Genomic DNA, 22,545 nt, shown 5'->3' on the forward strand with positions numbered 1-22,545 from the left:
TGATGTTTGTGATGCTCCTTGAGCTGCAAACCTGGACTCCCTCACAGAACAGCCAGAAGAACTATTACTGAGGAGGGAAGTCAAATCTTTGTTGGTCAAATTTAAATGACGGTTAAATACATAGAAGAAATAAACGCATTGATATACCAAAATTTTCTTCTGCCAAATCAAGGCAAAAATGAAGCGACAGTTTTTGGACCAAAAGTTAGTACACAGTTTCAGTTAATCCAGCTAGAAACAACCAATCAGACCCAAACTCTGGATGAAGTGATGGACTCAGTCCTGAACCCTCAGAAGCTCATAGAGATGGGAATAAAGTTGGTCACCTAAAGAACATCTCCAGGATTAAAATACTGAGCAGGACCATGTAAAGCTCATTCATGCGCTCATCTTTAGTAGAATTGTTTATTATCTTAACAGGTCTCCCTTAAAAGTGGATCAGACAGCTGCAGCTGAGCCAGAATGCTGCTGCATGCATCCTCACTACAACTAAGAAAGTGGAGCACATCACTTTAGTGCTAAAATCGTTACAGTGGCTCCACCTTATCTCAGAGAATATACCTTTAAAATACTACTATTAGTCTAAAAAGCACAGAATGGCTTAACTATAAAATACATTACAGACTTGCTGTCAGTGGATTAACCGCCCAGGTTCCTAAGGTCTTCTGACTCTTGTTAGGTTTATACTTTATACATCATGTGCATTGTTATTCTGTTAGCCAGATTAGACAGAGTAGAAGGCCTTCCTTCACATTGTGGATTTCACTGTGTGTACAGAGGTCATCTAATCAGGACAGCCTTTAGAAATACACAGGATATGGGCATATCTTGGAGCCGGTCTGATAAAGGGGAGCTATCTGTAATTCTTGGGCATAGAGGCAAGGTGCACACAGGTCAGGGCATGGATGGTGTGTCAGTTTAAACATTATTAGTACAGTTTCCAATTTACCTTTCCTTCCATATTATCAATCATTTAATCTTTTTAACATTTTCGATATTTTCTTTATATCTATGCTCCTGCCCTGTGTTTTTTTTCTTCTTATCTAAAGCACTTTGTTAATTTCTTTCTTTTTTTAAGTGAGGAAAGTTTATTTCTTTTGCACATTTCAGTGGAAAAACATTTCAGATACGGATGTTTTAAGACAGCCGATCTGTTGACAGTCTAAGCGATCCGTGATATGACTATTCTTGAAGCCAATATATTTTTGCCTCCCTCTTTTGAATGGTACAATTTACAGATCTCAATGTGATATCAATATTAGTCCGATATTTGCCAAAAATCTAATAATTGGATTAAATCAGCCAACATCTAAACATACAAGATCAGCAAACTGATAGAAACACTTCTGTTTGAAGTTTAAGTAACCAACTGGTTAATGATAAATGGGTCGGTTGTTTTCATACCTACTGCTGTTGACTTCTGTATTTTTCTATGATTCATTACAAAATGAGTAATTAAAATATGTATGATTCAAGCTGATATGGTATCAGGTCACAATTGGTCAATATGTGCATGTATAAGCGGAAAAAAAGAGCTGATATTAGCCAGTCGGTGTATCACTATACATCTAAAACATACACAAGTGTTGCTTTATCCCTCCATTTGTTTGACATCAAACTACTCACACGTCTAGTCCTTCTTGTTTTTTCTGTCTCTTCCTTTTGAAAAACTTGATTTGCTTCTTTAAATGTTCTTTTTTTATCCTGAGGTAACTTCAAAGCAAAGAAATGAGAAACATGCAGCGGTTTATGTAACCACTTTCAATCTCAACTTCAGGTTCTATCTACTATCCTAAAGTTCAAAGGTTACAATCACCTGTCTTGTATTTTAAAGACACTTAATAGATGGTAATATCACTCACTACTAAACTAGTTAGTTATTTAGGTTGTGGTTGAGCTGCAATCTTGGGTCTGTGCATAAAAAACTTCCTGGTACAAGAAGCCCTACGATGCACAGATAACTGCAGGTTCAAACAAAACAAAGCCCACGCTGCAGAATGGTTAGACCGGACAGATGGGTTTCATGTGTCATAATGTGTTAAACATTACTCAGAGTAATCCACATTGTACTGTTTAGGCAAATAATAATAAAAAAAAGGTTTAACAAGCACTATCAACCCTGCGGCTATCATGTTTGTCATTCTGACCCACCTATAAGCACGGAAAGGAGAAGGTGGTGCATAGGCTGACTTGCACAAGATTAGTTCACCCTTAACTGACACTACAGCTTAGCTTTCCAGCAATTTCTCTATTAAAACTGTTACCCAATCAGAAAGGATGAGCTAAACAATGACCTGATGAGGTACAAATACAGGCAACAACCTAAACACTTGTCTGAACAGGTTCCTCGAATATCTGGAAGGAACAAAGATGGCTTACCATAAATCTAATAAAAGTTGAAGCAAACAGTTCTAATTATTAGATAGTAGCACCGGGAGGGCGGGAAAGTAAAAAAAAAACATCATTTATATTGAATGTCAAAACATCCCTGCTCCTTCTCAGAAACTGACCTCCACCAACATACACAGAGGCTGTGACCAACTGACAGGCTTGGTGTGGTCTGTTTACACGGACACCCGTGGCCCCGACGGCTGCGACGAGCACCGAGCTACAGACTACCCAGACCCTGGAAAACTTTCCAGTCCTGCGGCTGGAGGCTTTATTCATAGCCACTAACTGGATTAAACTGTGGCCTCCATCTGACTTGAAAGCATGTGCCTCTAAACGAGAATTGAAATGTTCGCCACTACAGACACACGCACAGATAAGATGTTTAAATGCATAACAATGACATTTTGTTTGAAGTATATACAGTCACTTCCTCGATAAGGTGAATTATCTGCTAAGGTATGAGGAAACATGCCAGGCTATAGGAGCGAAGTCCAGCGACCTATAGTCTAATGCACATCGTAGTCTGGTAAAGCTATGACATGGCTTATTAAAGCATGCACACACAAAGCAGCCTGGCTGCTTGCATCTACAAAGTCAGAGCCAGGAGCAAAGCAGTGATTAAGATCAAACAAGAATGAATTGGCTGAAAGGAACGGGGGCTGGGTGGGTTGCAGGCGGATATCTTCTTCATAAGGAGAGAAATCCCTGCATATAACACAGGAATTTCCAGAATAAACCAAAAAAAAACAGTGAGTATCAGGAAGAAAAATCAACATAAGCTGGTGGCATTCTCGTGGAAAAATCCAACGAAGCGTGGCGTAGGGCCATTTTCACACAGATTATTGGTTTACTGTTTTGTTTTGGCATTTGCTTGCTCACAAACACATTTTATTGTAGCAATAATGCAGCTGAACGCGTGGCAGATTCAAAGGCCCCCGCCTTGTAGAACCGGTTCCATACTATGACTGACGGCTCGGTGGCGTGACTCTCACCCCTGTTGGCTGATAGGTAAAACAAACTCGACCCTCCCAACCTGTACTTTAGAAAGAAAAAGACTTGGCTCCAGCAAGTTGTATCTTATGTGTCTTATGTTACATTCTTGGCTCACTGACAATAGTAAATCACATCATCTTTGAGGCATGTGCTCTGCCATTACAGAACAGCAAAACAAAAGCTCTATGAAAGAAAGTAAAACAACAACAATTGAGCTCTGGGAATTATACTAAAGCTGCAAAAGAGAAACCAAATCTTTTTAATTGAGCTTACGGCTCCAGAGCTGATTAAAAAGTTACTACCTGGAAATCTGACTTTTTCACTTTAAAGAATAGAGAATAGAATCCAACTTTATTGTCATTACATTGTTGCAAGTACATAGCAATGAAATTCACTCTCTGAATTTAACCCATCCCCTTGGGGAGCAGAGGGCTGCCATTGTGGGGCGCCCGGGGAGCAGAATGGGGGTTAAGGGTCTTGCTCAGGGACCCAGAGGGCAGGCTGTGGGAGTGGGACTTGAACTCAGAACCTCTGGGATCCAAGATTCCCTTACCACTAGGCCGCCACTCCCCTTAAAGACTGTAAAGTAGAAGTAAAAGTGTGTTTTATTAATCACTCATCCGATTTAAAGTCTCAAAAGTAATAAACAAAATGTTAGATTTCTTTGCCCTGAGACGCTAGGGGGTGTAGACTAAAACTATGCCCTATTCTATTTCAAAGTTTTCAAGAAAAAAATATATACATTTTGTTTTTTATGTAAATTTTTCAAGGATGGGTCCTTGGAAGGTTCATGCATGATTGTCTCCTGTTCAATTTGGAAACGGAGGAGAGTCGCTCAGCTCTCTGTCTGCAGCTGCTGCGTTTAAGTCTCTGTGTTTTGAAGGATGGAGGGGCTCGCTAACTATTTGCTTTAGACTATAAATTTACAGTAAATCTGCACAATTATGTGTTGTCACTAAAAAGACGAAAAAGTAGCTAGATGTGTTGTTAGTCATTTTTTGAAAAAATACAAAATAACAAAAAAAATATAATAGAAATAGGGCATTCATACAATCAGGGACTCACCTGCAGCCATGGTAAGCGTTGCTGCTTGTAAAGCTCTTCACCCACTGTGTAAAGGCCAATTAATGCTTCTAACGCATAGCAACCACGGCCCCTACGCAGAAGTTCTGCAACCGTCGTCGCTCACCTTAAAAAAAAATTCTGACTACGCGTCAGACGGTCGCAAACCCGCGCAGACCTCAAGCAGAAGTGTGCAGACGAAAAGCAGCTGTGATTGGTCCTTGGTATGCCTTACTGGCTGTCTGTGTGGTCGTCCTTCGCGATTCGGTGCCATTTTTAAAAACCGGGGAACAACTACAATGGACAACTACGATGAAAGGTTAGTCGAGGAGGTTAGCTCCATTAACAGAACCTGTTCCTCTTCCATGTCTAGCAACTCTAGATCCAAACAATGCAGATGTGCCATTGTTTTTCTGGAAGATAAACACTCCCGCCGGCGCCGCCGAAGTTCTCGCGAGTTCTTGAATAGGCTCCCGCTTGTGCTTTGTCGGGAAATTGTTGCACGTCCCTAGAAATTCCAGACCGACGTTGCAAAAGCATACCAGCAAAACTGGTTCATGACCAGACCCAAGCAACATTTGATGTGTGTGGTTGCAGAAATCTAATCTGCCTTTAACAGGTAGACTGATACCCAATAGGCTGGACAATATTAGCATGTTTTCTCTTGTATCAATGTTTTCACCATTTGATATAGTTTCTTTATAACCCTCTTTTATTATAAATTTTATTTCTCTGTCGTCTTTTCTTGGTTTTATTCTACATGGGTTGTTCTTATACGTTTAGCTTTATTAACCCTTAATACGTTTTTTCTTCATTGTTTTGTTATTTTCAAAGTATAGCATTGTGTTTCAGCTTTGGCTGTTAAAGCACTTTATAAATAACGATTATGATAATTTGAGTATTAAATCTGGCCACCATCCCTGGAGAGCACACAAAGAGTAAGCATTGCTGCACCCTCCATTTTCTATCCACTGTTAACGTTTTCATTGTTTTGTAAGTAAGTAGGTAGTAAGCTTTATTTATATAGCACCTTTCACATACCAAAGCCATGTTTTCAAACTGCATTACAGTTTGAAAACATCAGAAAATACACTATATGAAAGGCCGAGACAATAAATATATAGACAAATCATCACAGCACAAAAGGTAATTAATTAAAAGCCTGTACAAATAAACAGGTCTTAAGTTAGCTCCTGAAGGTGACAACAGTAGTCAGAAGAGCGCCTGGGGCAGAAGATTATTGCAAAGCCTGGGAACAACAGCCTGAAAGGAACGGTCACCTCTGGTATGAAAACCAGAGCGTGGAACCTTCAGCAGATTCTGATCCACAGACCTCAGAGCCCGTGCAGAGGCGTAAGGCTGGATCAGATCACTGATGCAAGAAGGAGCCTGACAGTGTAAGGCTTTAAAAGCATAAGTCAAATTTTAAGCGTGATCCTGTAAGGCACTGGCAGCCAATGTAGTTCTTCTAGAATCTGGAATATGGGATTCCTCCTATTTGTACGGGTCAGAATTCTCGCTGCACAGGTTTGCACTACTTGCAGTCGAGAGAGCTCCTTCTTGTTCAATCATGGAAACAAATTATTACAAAAGTCTAAATGTGAAGACGCAAAGCATCAAAAGCATGAATTATCAGGGTCATTCCTTGAGAGCATATTCCTGAGTTTACAGATTTTCCTAAGTTGAAAGAAGCTGTTTCTTATCAACTGCTTACAGAGCTGCACTAATGACAAATCTTTCACAAAGATAAATAACAAGTTTGGAGCAAAGAATTTAGCTTCCAGATTTCAGATAAAGAAGCAGTAAAGCTGGATATGATCAGCAAACATTTGTTAATAAATGTTTATCTTTTTAGTCTAGACAGAGACCTGTGTAATATTTGTTATCATTGTGTCATTTTATCATATGAATGGAGGAAAAATAAGTGATTAATCCCGCCCCCTACGTGCACACACACACACACCAGGGATTGGTCCAACTTTAAAAAATGGGAAATAATGGTAATATAGAAGATAGAAGAGTTTCCAGAATAAAATAGAGAGTTTTAGGGGGACTGTAAATGTAAAACACAGGTTATAACTCCTTTAAAAATCTCAAATGTTACATCTGACTATGTGCACAATAAAGCAGGTGGAACCGCAAGAGTTTTTTCCAGACAGTTAAAGATTCACTTTGCGTGTCACCATCCTGATAGCAATCAGATTCTTGTGCGTAGTTGATGCTGTGCGCGCAGTTCAAAGGGTCACTCTGAGAACCAAAGAAGAACAATTACCCCTGTGTTCAAAACTGTTACTTTAACTTCCTATTATAGTTTAAAAAATATAGCAGAGCTTGTGTTTAAATGCAGCTGTGTGTGGGAACTGAGTCTGCTGCGTAAGCTCTGGGTCAAGTAGGAACTCAAGCCGTGCTGTGATGCATTTCCCCTGATAAATAAATGAATGAATGGGTCGGTTGGCTCGCTGAGGTGTGGGACAATGACAGAGTGATCGCTCTCTGATAACATCCTCCTGCATCAAGCAACACTCTCCTTGAACAAACCTTCACATTAAAAAGACAAATGGCTCCTAGCCAAGTGCATCTCACTAAACATTTTAACATCATTGCTCTATTCCGGCACTTCTTGAAACACATAAATGCCCACCAAGTTTGGGGCTATCTGCTTTAGTTTCGAGCTAAACCATTCATAGGGACCCATGTTTAACCCCTTAAAGCCCGATCCAAGAATAAAACAAAACAGAAAATTACTTATTAAATTACTTTAAATTATTTGTTTTTTTTAACAAAATATGTAAAAAGAAAAAACAGAAATACATTTTTGATATCAATAATTTATTACTATGCGATAAGTAGGGATGGGAATCGAAAACCGGTTCCTGTTAAGAACCGGTTCCGTATTTTCCGATTCCATGGCATCGTTTGGCAGCTCGCTGAACGATTCTTTTTTCGATTCCCGCAGCACCAGAGCCTAGAGCGCCGGTTCTGGGGAGCACGACTTACGTCACGTTTTTTACGTAAGTTACGCAAGTTACGTAAGTTACGCAAGTTGGAAGAACAATTCGAGGAGGAAGACAACGAGCTGCGGTCACTTTGTAAATCAAAGCCCCGTCTTTCCTTAGCCCAGAGGGTAGACCAGGAAATCCAGCTCTATAAAAGCTTGCCCTCCATCCCCTGCAGGGATAGCGCCACACTGTGGTGGTGGAACAAGCAAGATACGCTGCCCTTGCTATCTGGACTGGCTGAAAACTACCTCTGTGTGCAGGCTTCCTCCACCCCATCTGAGAGGGTGTTCTCCACGGCTGGAGAAACCATAAGCCCTGAAAGATCCCGTATCCTTCAAAGCAGATATGCTCATCTTTCTGCAAAAGAAGTGTTAATTTTCCCTACTACTGTTTTATAATTAGTATTTTTTGTTATTTAAAATAGGTTATTATCCCATCATTTGTTATTAGACATTGTTGGTTATTAAGTTTGTTCTTGTATTTATTTTTCATTTAAACACAGATGTTACTCCAGTTTCACATTTCCTGTGGACATCTTGATCTTGTTGAGTTTGTAAGATTGTGCAATAGTTAAGTAAACAAAGTTGATTCTGATAATCAAACTGTTTGTTCTCCTTTTCCCCCCAAATTGGAATCGAAAAAAGAATCGATAAAGAATCGAATCGTTTCATAGAATCGAAAAGGGAATCGGAATCGTGAAAATCTTTTCAATTCCCAACCCTAGCGATAAGTCAAGATTATTTTTTGTGTAGTCTTCTGTCCTCTGTTATCAGGTATATCTGATTGTGTACAATAGGATTTTGGGCAAAGTTTTTTTTAAAGTTCACAGCTCACGCTGCATGTTTTCACACTGTACGGCCCGACGCTCTGATGCGATCTACCTGCTTACACTGCACGTCCAAAAACCGCACTGAGCGCCAAGAGATGACGCTGATCAGACTCATCAACCTGGAAGAAGAAGAACAACTTGCATGTTTGCACATGCGCAGTGCTCCAGGTTCTGGTAAAGTAGCGAGTAGCTCTGCTTCAGCCGCAGGATTTGTCCACGGCTACCTCACGATGGCCGACTGAATTTCAAACATGTTGGATTTTCTCCCGACCTTACGATTCCTGATCGGGAGGCGGTCGCGAGAGGCTGATCGCCCCTCGTTAACCCCTGTAAGGATCAGCTTTTAACTCCACAATTCATTTAGGTCTAAATCAAACTATGTAGGAAGCTACTGAATTAAAAGCCACAAAACATTTAAGAGCCAACGTTGGTCCCGTGATTTAAATCACTAAATGTGAGGTTTTTAATAGCCTCCTATTTAAGTAAGAGGAATATCACTTTACCCATCACAACAAATGAATCACTTTTCACTAGTTGGAATTTTTCTATTTGAAACCTAAGGACCCATTTACTACATGTCAACAAAGATGTCTGCGCAGGCAGCATGGCAGCAAAAATATGTCAGCTAGCGGAGGCTTGTCAAACTATGCAGAAACATCCATGAATAACTAATTTAAAACAACATCCTTAACAAAACAGTTACCTGCCTTCACATCTGTACAGATCCTGGATGGGAAGATGATGTTAACAGGTGGGGTACACACTCAACCAACGAAATGAGCTTAGCTAAACAACACCCTTCTTGTTTAACAACCCTTTAAGGTTGTTTTATTTTGTATAAACTGTATACACACAGACGAGGGCATATCATTTAATATCTTTACCTGCCTTTGTTTAGAGCAGCCCCAAGGCTGGCTTAAGGTCAACACTGCCTCTTCTTTTCCTGCAGAGCAGTAATTGTAAACCACCACTACTGCATATTAGATACAATGTAAATGAAAGAGAGGTTATCAAATTTAAATACATATTTACTTCCCCTGCAAATAAAACACACATACTGTCATTTGTTTATATGCTGCTACCGTTGGAACCAAACTGAACTGCATTCATTTGTGGCTCTCTGAAAACTGGGGTTTCTACAGAAACCAAAAGTCAACACATAACCTTTCCAGATACACGTTTGGCGGTGCAGAGGCTTTTTTGATAGTGAACTGGCTCCAATCAACCTGTCTGACAGCCTAAAGCCACAGCTGTCTTCAGTGGCTCTGAAACAGACCGTTAGACCATTGGTATGTAGAAAAGCTTAAGTCCTTCCCTAGAATATCAGTTTGAACAACTGTAAACACAACAGCCTGACATTTTAAAGCTGGTGTTGGTGTCATTTAGCATTAGATTTGGTCCTTCTTTCTCATATTAAAAAAAATATATAGTAAGGTCACACTACGAGATGCAGAACTTCTGCTGCCACGCTGAGTTTGACGTTTTCTGCTGGCTGCCGTTAGCCTCGGAGCTCCGCTGATTGCCGTGATCCTCTCAACTTCGGAAATTGCTTTTTAAATTATGCATTAAATGGGTAAATGGACCATAGAGTGACACTTTAAAGTATATTCTCGCTTCAAATTATCTTAAAACGTACTTTTATTGAACATCAGCAAAGAGAACTTTTAACTTCCAATGGGGCGCTCCATTGAAAGCTGCTGCAGCTGCAGTGCATGCTACTGATGTGCTTTCTCCAGCGTCACACAGCTTTGTCGTCACGCCCTCAAAACCCCGCCCGCTTTGCATCCAAACATTCAAAACACATCTCTGCGTTGTGATTGGTCCGCCAGTTCCAGGGCCTGGGGCATTGATAGAGGCTAGACCAAACTCGCAGGCAAAAATGATTTTAGTTTACTAAGCTAATATAATATATCTGTAGAAATTTTTTTTATAAATTGATTTTAATCACATTTATTGAATTCTAATGCCAATTAAGGCCTTCATTAAAGAATATATATATATTTAATGATTTTTAATGACCCGGGGAAACCCTGTATGGATCAGGAAAAAAAATTGGTTCAGTACATCTCTAGCTGACAGGCTGTAAATGAGTCTATAACACAAATAGTAAACACATGCTACAGGTTCACTATACAAGCTGTACTTTTGGAGCAGACAATGAATTAAAGGATTATTTCCGTTCATGTAACACATCATTTCATGTAACACATCATTTCAGTAAACATTTCCCTACACATTTGTTTTTAATAAACTAAAAAAACATAGTAAAGTACATTCTAGTGTTTGATGTGTTCATAGGCCAACAGTGATACAGGCCATATGTTTATTTCCTTTATACGCAGAGAAGAAAACACATCTCAACTTTCTGTATAAGACTTTGTAATCAGCAATAAGAGTCTGGCTCTGACTTTCAGGGATGTTTCCAACATTTGGTCAAATGATCGATGCAATAAGACCTGATGGAGACGTCTGGTAATTTAGCAAATAAAGTGGAAAAATATCCAGCCAAAAGTTAAATGAAATAAAGGTTTAATTTCTAACGTCATATTTATTACAGCGGAACCAACAAATAACACCTGCATGTAGAACATTAGCTCAGCATGAAAGAGTTTTTGAGGTGAATTAGTTTTTCTTCTTCATTTGATCAGTTATGATGAATTCCATGAATCAGACAAAACAGTCTTGATGAAAAGTTATTGAGCTCTCAAAAATCAAAAGCAGAAAAAATTATTGCCATTAAAAAAATCTCCAACTACTAAATCTGAGAAATAATAGCAGCCTGTAGAAGAACTGGATAAGATGAGAAGCTTAAACCAAAACACAATAAAAAAAAAACAAAACAGAAAAGATCATGCTGAAGAAAAGTGAACTCTAGAGCCTTTAAAAAAATAAAGCTTATCAGGACTGAGCAGATAAGCAGGACTATGTGAAGAAAATGAACCCCTCCTATACATTCTCAGGTTGATTATGTTGTTCTTTACAATGAAACCACATCCAGGTCATTCAGTTTTACATGTTCTGTTAGTGGGTTTCCTGTTCTCTGGTCAGCGCTTTACCTCAAAAGGGAAGAACTGAAACAATCTGAACGACATCAATTTTTCATTTGATGCCGTTAAGTTTGATCTGTAGATGGTGATCTCTGATCATACATTGCTCTCTCAATTCTGAAACTAAATATATTTACAGTACAACACACTCAAAGATTTAGGCGATGGTACAAGTATGAAAAATTTGTCTCTAATCTATATTAAATTAATAAACAGAATCAATAAGCCTCGGCTTCCTTTTAAAACGAAGGTGCCAGCAGTAAAATAGTTAAGATTATGTCAGTTGTGACGACACAAGTGAGACACATCCTGGAGAGAAATATAAGCTGTGCTGCTGCCATCAACACCTTTGTTTATAGATGTTGGAGATCGGCTTGTTTTTCCAGTGTAGTCCTGTTTCTCTGACTGTGACTGGTTGGATGTGCTCTCTTCATCCCCAGTCGGCCTGGGCAAATTCCCGCTCACACTGAAGGCTCATTTATACTCCAGGTCGTCTGCCAAGGTGTCACAGTGAACGCAGATACGTCCCTGCCCCCGCCGCAGACACTCTGCTGCACCTCTCCCAAATTTTAGGTGACCGCAGACAGTGCTGCAGACAGGAGGCCTCTGATTGGTCAAATCTACATCCGCTCTATTCATGTGTATTTCCTGTTTTTTTGTTTTATCGGCTTGTTTTGTTTATATGACCGCCATTTTGGAAAACAACTCATGAAGATGGAGCTAGAAGAGTGAGGTGCGCGAGAACGTGAGGACCCTTTTTCCACCTGGATCCCCGCTCTTTTTCACCCTCATGTCCCTCCGTTGTCGCACGAACTTGCCCCCACTTCGGCCGTGTCTAGACCCACAGCTAGTTCGTGACTGTCACTCTTGCATTGTGGCGTGGAATAACATAGCACAGACCATGCTTCAAAATTAAACATAAATCAAAAATGTCTATGTCAAGCTCACTGCAACCCACTGCTGCGGGTAGTATAACCAGCCCTTGAGCCTGGTTCTGCTGGAGGTTTCTTCCTGTTAAAAGTGAGTTTTTTCTCTCCACTGTCGCTACGAGCATGCTTAGTGTGAGGGATTGCATTTGAGTCAATGAAAAGATGAAAAGAATCCACTGCTTTGGTTTGACAGTGAAGAAAGCCTCCAGGTTATCAGTTGTTCCTCAAACGTTTTTTTACTGGCTGCTGTTCAAATATCTAGAGAATGTTGGTGAGAGTGAGAGATGAATAGAAAAGAATAAAACACCTTGATCCTAATAATTAAAAACAGGCTGTCATGAGATGGGTGATTTCATAGATGTTGTAAACTCGTGGGGCTGTGGCAGCACTTCCTATCAGGCGATGAATCAGAAAGAAACCGAGCTTCAGACACAGAAACAGACAGGATGAACAGAACTAGGATCAAATCTTTCTTAAGAACCATGTTAGCAAAGCTTGATTGCTTTTCTTGCTAACAGACCGTGACTTTCTGAAAGAAAGTGTGTATAGATGGAGGAATGGATGGATGGAAGGAAGGAAGGATGGGAAAAAAACGCGTTTTGAAACCGAGAAACTAGGAGGAAAGGAATAGAGTGTGACGTTAGAAATAAAATAATCTGTTATTTAACTGAAAAAAGATACTTTCCTCCCACATTGTTAGCTAATCCATCCTCATCTCGTGATGGATACAAACGTCCACCAGAACTTTTAGAACTTCACTTTCACTCCAAACACTCGTCTGTTGACAATACGAACCTTTCGAAGAATATCCTGACAACGAAAATCCCCAGAGCCAGCGGTAAAGCCGCCAACAAGTGTCCAGGTTTGGGATACTCCACCCCGGGAGCGGGGTCCGCCAAATCCGCCCAGGTTACGTTGTGCGGCAGCCAGAACCTCTCGTTCCAGAACCAGGCTGATAGAGCAGCCATGTTTCGCCGCCTTCCCGTCCCCGGATGCTCGGAGGAAAGTGACTTGAAAGAGTCGGCACGTTGGGTTTGATGGACGCCTCCACTTCCCTCCCAGTACCGCTTCACTCTCAACGTTACGCAGCGTCAAGCCTGCGCGCCGCGCGCACTTACTTCCGGTTAGGAGTTTCAAATCAAGATGGCGCCGTTTCATGGACGATAAATAACAAATGCAAACGCCTTTTCTTTCAGACTTTTGACGATTATATGTTGTTTAACCTTTATCTTGTTAATAAGGAAGAGGATTAGAAAAAAAAGTTATCAGATTTTTTTTTCAGTATTTTTTCAGTATAACAAAATTCTGAGCCTTTTCTCAGATTTCTGACTTTTTTTTCTCAAAATTCGGACTCTTTTCTCAGAAGTCTGACCTTTTTCTCAGATTTCTGACTTTTTTCTCAAAATTCTGACTGTAATCTCAGAATTCTGACTTTTTTCCTCAGAATTCTGTCAGCTAACAAACATGTTAGCGTCAAGCCATGTCTGTTTTAGAGCCTAAACTAGCTCTCTTGTTTTAATCACCTTCTGCTCTTCCATCAATGAAATAGTATCACCAAAATTTTTTTTTACTAATTTTTACATTTTATTTCAGTCTGAGAAAAAAAAAGTCAGAATTCTGACTTTAATTTCAGAATTCAGACTTTTTTCCCCATATTAAACTGAAATAAAATTTAAATATTAGTTAACTTTTTTTATCTCTTCAGTGGACCAGTTTCGTAAAATTTTATTTCAGTTTAATATGAGAAAAAAGTCAGAATTCTGACTTTTTTTCCCCAAAAGTCAGAGTTGTCCCAAATTCACATTCCTCAAGCATCATAAATAGTACCAAAAAAAAAAGCAGCTGCAAATTAGATGTTCATTAATTTTGTGAATTTCTCTCTTTAGTTAATTTTAAACCATTATTTTTTTTTTCAGAGGCTCAAAGGTGAAGCCCTGTTTTTCAGTTTCCGGTGTTGTTTTGCTGTTTTCTGCTAACTTTCCAGCTGAGATCAGGACTAGAATAGAGGAAGTAAAGGCAGTCTTGCCTCTGCTCTGAAGGGATGGGTGCAGCACATGGATCCTCTCTCAGCTCACTGCAGGGCTGTTATTTTTTTCTCTTTTGAACTGATCCGAAATTTCTTAGCAGCAGCCGCCTTTTGATCCACACGATAAGGTTATATTAGTAGAAATATATATATATATATATATATATATATATATATATATATATATATATATATATATATATATATATATATATATAAAATAAAAAAAATCTGAATGAGGGGCAAGACAATAATTAATGTGATTGCACCCCCAAGCGGACAACAATTGTATTACAACCAGAAATTGGTATCACGTGTTACTGAACGCCTCAACTTGCAATAAAGGAATGTAAAATTTCCCGCCAAAGTGTCACTTTAAATTGCCACGTTTCATAACAGGCTCACACACGTTTGAATATTATTATTTTTATATTTTTTTAATATGAGTTTTAATTCACTTTTTTTGTGTTGACAAGTGAGAATGAGGCATGCAGCTGCATTGCTTTCTGCTTTCTAATTATAGATGGACATTTACTCCTGTGGGTTGTGTTATTATTAGAGATCTTAGAGGGCACTTGACTCAGTAACTATTTGAGGGCTTGTACTGAGAGTCCAAGTTAGAACTGATTCTTCCCGCACAGTGAGCAAAAGAGAAACTAGATTATAAAATGATGTGAAAATTTGAATTTAAAAAGCTTCCTTGATGGGAAGCGAAACCTCTTCAAAACTGGGAAACAAAGTCCAGTTTTTAGAATGACTATGACCCGGCTGGCTGAGAATCTTTACCAGCATAGATTATAAAATGGATATAAAAACAAAAAACATGTTTTCTGAAAGAATTCCTCTCAGTGGATGAAAGGGGATCCTTGCAGTGCAGGATTAGTGATGTCTCACTGTCAAGGCTGCAGGAAATGAGCTGCCAGTGCCAAATGATTTGTGTAGATAGAAGTAGGATACTGGAACATTGAGGAATTACTGTTGATAAAATACTGGAGGGGAGAACTTTTTCCAGGGCTGGGAAAGTGAAGAGTACAGAAAGTTATCTATGGGGACTGAAGGACCGACTGCTCATTTAACGAAGGTCTGATCTTAACGCTCTAGAAAATGGTAAAGGTGAAGAGTTTAGAGTGGCAGCCAGGCTGCTTTCAGCTCCGGTTACACTGAGGCCACTCTTCCACTGTTTATGAGTGCATCATGCAGGCAGAAAAACACCAACAAGTTACATTAACAGACACAAACGTATAAAGATTAAAATTATTTATTCTAAAATACATTATGTAAAACTTTTGGGCACTTTCATTGAATCTTAATAAAAAAAAAATACATTATTGGAGTGGTTTTAGTTCAGTGCTTCCTTTTTCATGAGAAACCTATGAATGAAAAGGCACATTTGTAACATTTGATAAGACCTTAGTTATTGTACTTTTTTTTAGCCAAATTAAGACAAATTTTCAAAAGATTTAAGACTCAAGTCCTTTACAACAATTTAACCATCAGTAAAAACAGAAAATGTGCTTCTGTCAGCAGGTCAGGTAAACACAGGGCAAATAAAGCCCATTTTTCTCTTTTTTTAGTTTTTAGAAATAGACCCAAAGTGACTGCAACAAGGGAAGGTCTGAAGCTCAGACCAAAATTAATAAAAACTGTCCCTCCCATTAAAAACTTGGTTGCACAGTAGCTCTAATAAGTATTTCCCAGCTTCAGTCCATTATTTGAGTCCCTCACAAGTGCTCAGGGTGGTTTTGCAAACACTTGATGAACTCTGTGACTGGGTGGCCATTGAAGCAGATCTGATAAACAGCAGTGAAAAGAGGAAACCTGCATGGGGAAAGGGATAGAAAAGAAGGAAATCGTTTTTAAATCCAGAGTTTGGTGTAGTTCCAAGACATAAACTGCAGTTAACCCTTTAAAGCCTGATCTAAGAATAAAACAAAACAGAAAATTACTTTTTTTTTTTTTTTAATTCCTTATTTGCACTTTTAACAAAATATGTAAAAAAGAAAAAAACTGAAATACATTTTTGATATTAATAATTTATTACTGTGCGATAAGTCAAGATTATTTTTTACGTAGTCTTCTATTGGCTGTTATCAGGTATATCTGATTGTGTACGATAACATTTTGAACAGTTTTTACCATTACATTTTGCAAAAGGTGTCAGATGCAAAACATTTCAGATCAAATACGATACATCTGGCATTACAGGGTTAATATGCATATAGTTAAACATCATCTCTGATTTTAAGCTCATATATCACTATATGAGCTAAACAAATGTGGCTAATGCATATCATCATGTATTTCTTATGAGATGTATAACTCTTATTTATTCTCTACTGCAGCAAATAGTATGAATAAATACAAATGATAGATAAGAGCTGGTTTTTTCCCTTTTTATCAAATAATATAGCAATAAACATCACTGTGAAGATGCATACCACTTATTACACTGTGCATTTTAATTTTAAAGTAATAAACCAACCCTTTTGTAACTACAGTCACAACGTGAAAGGATTTGATAGCGTATGGGAGAAACTTACTTGTCCACCATGTTCTTCTGCTTCAAGACTACGTGGACTTCACTGGCTGTCGCTGGACCTTGAAGCTTCTGTCCGTTCAGCAGCTCAATCTCCAGCTGCTCGATGCTCTAAACGGAAACACGTACCCATTAACATTACCTGTGGTCTCATCAGAGAGAAATATCTAAGGCAGATGAAAGGGGTTCCTTACTTTCCCCGTCTTTGCAAACGCCTCTCCAATCTTCCGGTTGCGCCCTCCGTAGCAGGTGGTGATGAGGTCAGCCACGCCGCAGCTCTCCAGGAAGGTGGCAGGGGAGACGGGGCAATCTGTGCAGAAGACCTTGGCGAAGGCAATCATCTCCATTAGGCCGAGACGGATCACCGCGGCTTTGGTGTTGTCACCGAATCCAAGGCCGTCGCAGAAGCCTGCTCCCACTGCCACTATGTTCTAGGAGGATGATTTAAAGCAAAATAGCTTGTAAGAGATTGAGAAAACTTCTCCTGCATTTTTAGGCCACCCTGAGCCAGCTGCTGCTCTCAGAGTTATTTCCTCTGTATCTGTTGCTCATCCAGCCGTTATAACCATGTAATTCACCACATCTAGTTTATTTGGGAGGAGTGGATTAACCTTGAGTGCTCCGCAGATCTCCACCACATCAGACTCTTCCACCACTGTCACGCGGAAGTTTGTGGTCTGCATCAGATCCTTCAGCAGTGGTCCATAAGCTTTGTCTTTGCACCCTGAGATAAAATGGACAATACAATCAGTTGCTTCACAGGTGGAGTTTCAGCAAAAAACAACCATACTGATGCAGACATGCAGGAGCATCTTGGGGAGGAGAATTACTTTAAAATGCAAAACTGTACATTGCAAACAGGGCATGATAAAACTGCCCCCCCCTGCTGCTCTCTGGGAAGAGGCTTCGCAGCATCTGCTGCAGGGCCAGCAGGTTCTGCAACAGCTTTTTCCTCGTTGCCATCAGACTGTTGAACTGTTGAACTCTTAAACTGGACTCTGCATCACACATGGAACATTATTTTGCATTTTGAATGGGGCTGAAATTTAATAATCCTTTAAATAGGACAAATCTCAATGTCCTGATGCATTTTTCACCATACATATTTTGCACTGCTCTGAACCTTTCCATATTAATCCCCTTTTGCACCATGAGGTTTAAACTGAATTCCTTTTCTCCTACTGTTTACATTCTGATCACTGCTGCACTTTATAAATGGTAAAGTTCACTTCACTCTTGTAAGCTGTCTGCAACGGAATTCCATTTTGTATACATGCAGTGTATAATAAAGTTTGTCTAAGTCTAAAATGAGAGCCCCCCCCCCAGCTTATTTAAAACAGTAAAATCAGTACCAATAGTTGTTTCGCAGAACTTCTCATCAGCGACTTCATTGGCAATGTTTGCACCCATCAGGACGGTCATGGTGATGCCGAGTTTCTCCCGGATGACCTCGGAAATGAGCTTCAGACCCTCTGGTCCTGCATCTACACCCTGAAGCCAAAATTATAACAGAATAATAACAATAATAAGCAGATGTTTTCAACATGGAAATAAGGTTTAGGAATTTTACTCAGAGAGGAGAGGTGAAATGAGTTGTTAATTTCCTTATAAAAAGAACAAAACAACGTATTGGTACACTTATAAACTAGAAGTTCTTGGGCAAAAAAAACATATTTGGTGTTTAACTTTCACTGAAATGAATAATCTCAATGGCATCTTTAAAAATCAGAAAAGAATCAGATATAAGCATAAAATCTGAAAAAGCTTCACAGTCTGAAAGGCACTTTGAGTTTGACAGACCTTGATGAGAGACATTCCAATCGTATCCTTTTTTATGTGATCTTTGATGGTTTCGCACACTTTTGAAATGAACTGATGAGGAACCACGAAAATCAGGATATCAGCTCCCTTCACAGACTCCGCCAAATCTGGAACGGCTACCTGGTAAAGAGAAGAGAGAGTTGAGACAGAGCCATCAGTCTTCTGTTAGAGAAAGAGGAATGTGGAAATAAAGCAGCCAGCCTCATGTCACACTCACCACATTAGGGGGCAGCTTGTGTCCAGGAAGGTACTTCACATTCTCATGGTCTGAGTTGATGATTTCTGAAAGTTTCCTGCCGTTCACCGTCTCCTCAAACACCCACATGTTCACTGTGGTGTCAAACTTGTCATATTTTGCTGCATTGGCTCCCACGATCTTGGCAATGGCGGAGCCCCTGAGGACATAAGCAGACATGTGCTAATGGGATATATATTTTATTGCACCTCTAACTTCAATTTCAATGAATATCACGGGAGGCGTTAAAGTTGCAAACAAATAGGTTTGATCTATAAAGCTGTATATATATATATATATATATATATTTTTTTTTTTTTTTTTTATAGCGAGGAGCTTGTTTTCTATCAACTATTCACAAGTACCTCAAAGACAGATTAATATGGTAGAGTATTAGGGCCACTAGAAAAAAAAAAGTTAACTGATTTTTAAATTATATTTCAGTATAGTATGGGAAGAAAGTAAGATTTCTGACTTTAATCTCAGAATTCTGACTGAATTCTGACTTTTTTCTCATAATTCTGACTTTTGTCCTCATAATTCTGACTTTTTTCTCGGAATTCTGAATTTTTTTATGTAAGAATTCAGTCAGAATTCTGAGATTAAAGTCAGAATTCTGAGAAAAAAGTCAGAATTATGAGAAATAAGTTAGAATTCCTACATTAAAGACAGAATTCTGAGATTAAAGTCAGAATTCTGACCTTTTCCCCCATTCTAAACTGAAATAAAATGTAAAAATCAGTTAACTTTTTTTTTTCCCCCACTGGCCCTAATCCTCTTCCGTAGATTAAGATTTAAAAGGCGAAGATAATTTTTTTTCTACATTTATACCATCAAATGAAAAGACCCTGGGGCAAACTACACATGCATGTTTATTCTGCAACATGCCATGTGGCGTTTCTCTGTGAAAGCACTTGTTACTGTTTGTTTTAATCGAAGCACACGGAGCGGACTTTGTTCTATGGAAACAATAGGAGTCCTTATCTGGCTTCTAAATTTTCCACTTTCAGCAGGAGTTGATGGACGATTCAACTACATTATCCATTAGAACGAAACAGATTCCTACATTACAGAACCAAGGATATATAGAGAATAGGGAATTAAGTTAGCTTTTCATAGCCTACAACCCATTAATAATAATGATACAAAAAAAAATCATCTTTTATTAGTTATTACCTTTTTATTTCACTATCTTAATGGAAAATCACAATTACAGCTAGCAATTGACTCACCATAAACACATACTCGACCAAGAAATGACCAATATGCCATAAATAATTGACTACTATTACTGCCTCTTTAGTTTGCATTATGTGATCATAAAAAAATTAACAAATAAGTTTAACAGCTCTAAAGTTTAAGATTTTTATTTTAAGAAATGTACTTTAAAGTCCTGTTTAAATAGTAATAGATGCCTATATTTTAACACAACTTTCAAAAAAAAAAAAAAAAAAAAAAGCTAACACCTCAAAAGGTCCTCCATATAAATTTGTGATAGATAGGCTTATAATTACAAAATATATCTCAGTGCCGTTATTCATAGTTCTCAGTTTTGGATCAAGTTAACTGCTGCTTAAGTTAAAGGTTCTGACATGAAGACCTGGGTTAGACATGGGAAATTGGATGAAGCAGTAAAGATGTAAGTATGTGAGACATTTTAACTTTAGAGTTGACTGTAATGAAGACATAGGTGCAGAGGTTGCATCCAGCATTGACTAAATGTCACACAGGCTGAGGGACATCAACGGTGCTGGAAGGCTGATTCAGCACAGAGACCTGCAGACTAATAAAGTGACTTCTTTAATAAAGATTTTACAGTTGAGGAGTCTTTGAGTCAGTGACAGTCTCAGGAAACGTCCAGTCTGCAACCTTGAAAAGTTTCCCATTGAGTTTAAGGACTTTATTAATCATTTATCTGCCTTTAAAGTTGCACAAGTTGACCTACTTTTAGTGTTTATCCACCTAAAGTCTCAGCGTGTGCTGACACTTTTCCTCTGAGCAACATTTCTTGCAGTCTGCCCTTTTTTTAAACTTCACATTTTGCACTAAAGCAACACTGAAAGCTCCCACTCACCAGTTACCAGAGCCGATCACACAGACTTTCTTTGGCGCACTCATCATGTGTTTGGGTTCCCACAGAGAGAGAGGGCTGCAGCTGCTGCTGGGAGGGCGTACAGAGCACTGGAGCAGATTGGATTTATAGCACAGTCCCACGGCTGAGGCTCAGACACACCCTCTCCTCATGGTTGGTTTGATCTGTTGCTGCTTAGATCTGCACAGGAGCAGCAGCACCAATCTAAGATGCAGATGCAGAACGGCCCATTTCATTTACACACAAAGGCTTTAATGAATTTGATGATCTCCAGAACACAGTTACGACATCTCAGATGTGATTGAAACTCACTGATTGACTTAGTTTATTCCTAATCACACAGAAACATACAGCTGAGAGGAAAAGTTTGGAACCAAATAAATTAATCACTTTTAATCCTCCAACTTTTTCATTCTTCTACCAACACTTTATTACAAAAATCACCTTAACCCCATGACAAAACCATTCATATTGACCATTACATTTTAAACCACAGGTAAGCAAAAGATCAAAGCTCTGCGGGTGTGTTTTTAAGATGCAGGAAACCCAGTAGTGCTTTGATTATCAAGATAAACAGGCAGGATTCATGTGATTATCAAGACAATTTAATTAAGTTTATTTTACAGCTTACCTTCTGAAAGTTTAGGAAATCTTTAGGGCTAAAACAATTAGTTGTGATTAATAGATTAAAATCAACAAATTCTGTAATCAATTAATCGTTAACTGGAGTATAGAGACTGTAAAACATGCCTTCAGCTGACAGAGTGACACACTTAGAGCAGTGATTATATAAAAATTGTAAAAAAAAAATTTGCATTTAACATATTCTGACTTTAATCTCAGAATTCTGACAGATAAACATGTTAGCATCACCCATAGCCATGTCTGTTTTAGAGACTAGCTCTCTTGTATTAATAACCTTCTGCTCCTCTATTAAGGAGGGGACCCCCCTGGCACGTAAAAAGTTGCCTAATTCCGACAATTTCCACCAGTGTGTCACTGGCCCTCTCAAACAACTCACATCTTTGTCAGTGAAGCTGAGTGCTCCCACATCTCTGCCTTCATGGTGCCCATCTACATTAAAATCCAAAATTCTGAGATTAAAATCAGAATTCTGAGAAAAAGTCAGTCAGAATTCTGACTTTTTTCCCATACTAAATTGAAATAAATTTTTTTTCCTGTGGCTCTAATCCTCTTCCGTATTATCCAGAACTCCTCCAGTGGAAGTTTTTGTTTCACCTGGTTTAAATGTGCAAAAGTCTTCTTTCAAGAGCCTTTGGCTATCAGATTAATAATCGATTATTTGGAGAGAAAAAAAAAAATCAACAGTTTAGTTAATTTGCTAAATAATTGTTTCAGGCCTACTTTAAACTAATCATTTCATCATAACAGTCAAAATCTGTTTTACTTTCTGTAATTTAATAAAAAATTTTTTGCATTTTTTTTAAAAACCTCTCATCTCAGATCTTTGACATATTAAAGTAGGACCACATGCGATACATCAGCTGAAGGATGATTCCTCCTTTAGATCCCTGTTGGAGTGTTTAGGCCTGTTCGTTTTCCCGACTGGCTCCTTCTTAAGCCT

At 38.8% G+C, this 22,545-nt stretch overlaps 2 protein-coding genes across 3 annotated transcripts in view; both read right to left on the bottom strand.

The window, feature by feature from the left end:
• cers5 (ceramide synthase 5) overlaps positions 1-13,354 on the bottom strand; it is a 35,935-nt gene extending 22,581 nt beyond the window's left edge. Inside the window, exon 1 of one of the 2 annotated variants that reach the window (XM_038293197.1) lies at positions 13,046-13,352. In XM_038293197.1, the coding sequence (XP_038149125.1) occupies positions 13,046-13,218 (173 nt within the window). In that variant the 5' untranslated portion in view covers positions 13,219-13,352. Of the gene's footprint in view, positions 1-13,045 lie in introns of both variants that reach the window. The other variant, XM_038293198.1, reaches the window with a different exon arrangement.
• Positions 13,355-15,518: 2,164 nt separating this feature from the next.
• Positions 15,519-21,091, bottom strand: LOC119788627 (glycerol-3-phosphate dehydrogenase [NAD(+)], cytoplasmic-like). The gene is made up of 8 exons (XM_038293161.1): positions 20,943-21,091; positions 18,851-19,028; positions 18,613-18,753; positions 18,165-18,303; positions 17,424-17,536; positions 17,007-17,243; positions 16,817-16,923; positions 15,519-16,094 (listed from the first exon to the last, which is right to left on the bottom strand). The coding sequence occupies exons 1-8, from the start codon at positions 20,987-20,989 to the stop codon at positions 15,998-16,000; spliced, it is 1,059 nt and encodes a 352-aa protein (XP_038149089.1). The 5' UTR covers positions 20,990-21,091; the 3' UTR covers positions 15,519-15,997.
• Between the last annotated feature and the right edge of the window lie 1,454 nt (positions 21,092-22,545).

This window comes from Cyprinodon tularosa, unplaced genomic scaffold, assembly GCF_016077235.1.
Source record: "Cyprinodon tularosa strain WSP-4 unplaced genomic scaffold, ASM1607723v1 ctg322, whole genome shotgun sequence".
In the NCBI taxonomy this organism is placed as follows: Eukaryota; Metazoa; Chordata; class Actinopteri; order Cyprinodontiformes; family Cyprinodontidae; genus Cyprinodon; species Cyprinodon tularosa.

Bases quoted from the DNA above. Each gene is read 5' to 3' on its own strand.
- LOC119788627 (XM_038293161.1), bottom strand. From the start codon at position 20,989: ATGATGAGTGCGCCAAAGAAAGTCTGTGTGATCGGCTCTGGTAACTG. The intron at 17,537-18,164 runs GTACTGATTTTA...ATTTTATCTCAG, and splicing joins GTTCTGCGAAACAACTATTG to GGTGCAAAGACAAAGCTTAT. The intron at 16,924-17,006 runs GTAAGGAACCCC...GTTTCCGTTTAG, and splicing joins CGTTTGCAAAGACGGGGAAA to AGCATCGAGCAGCTGGAGAT.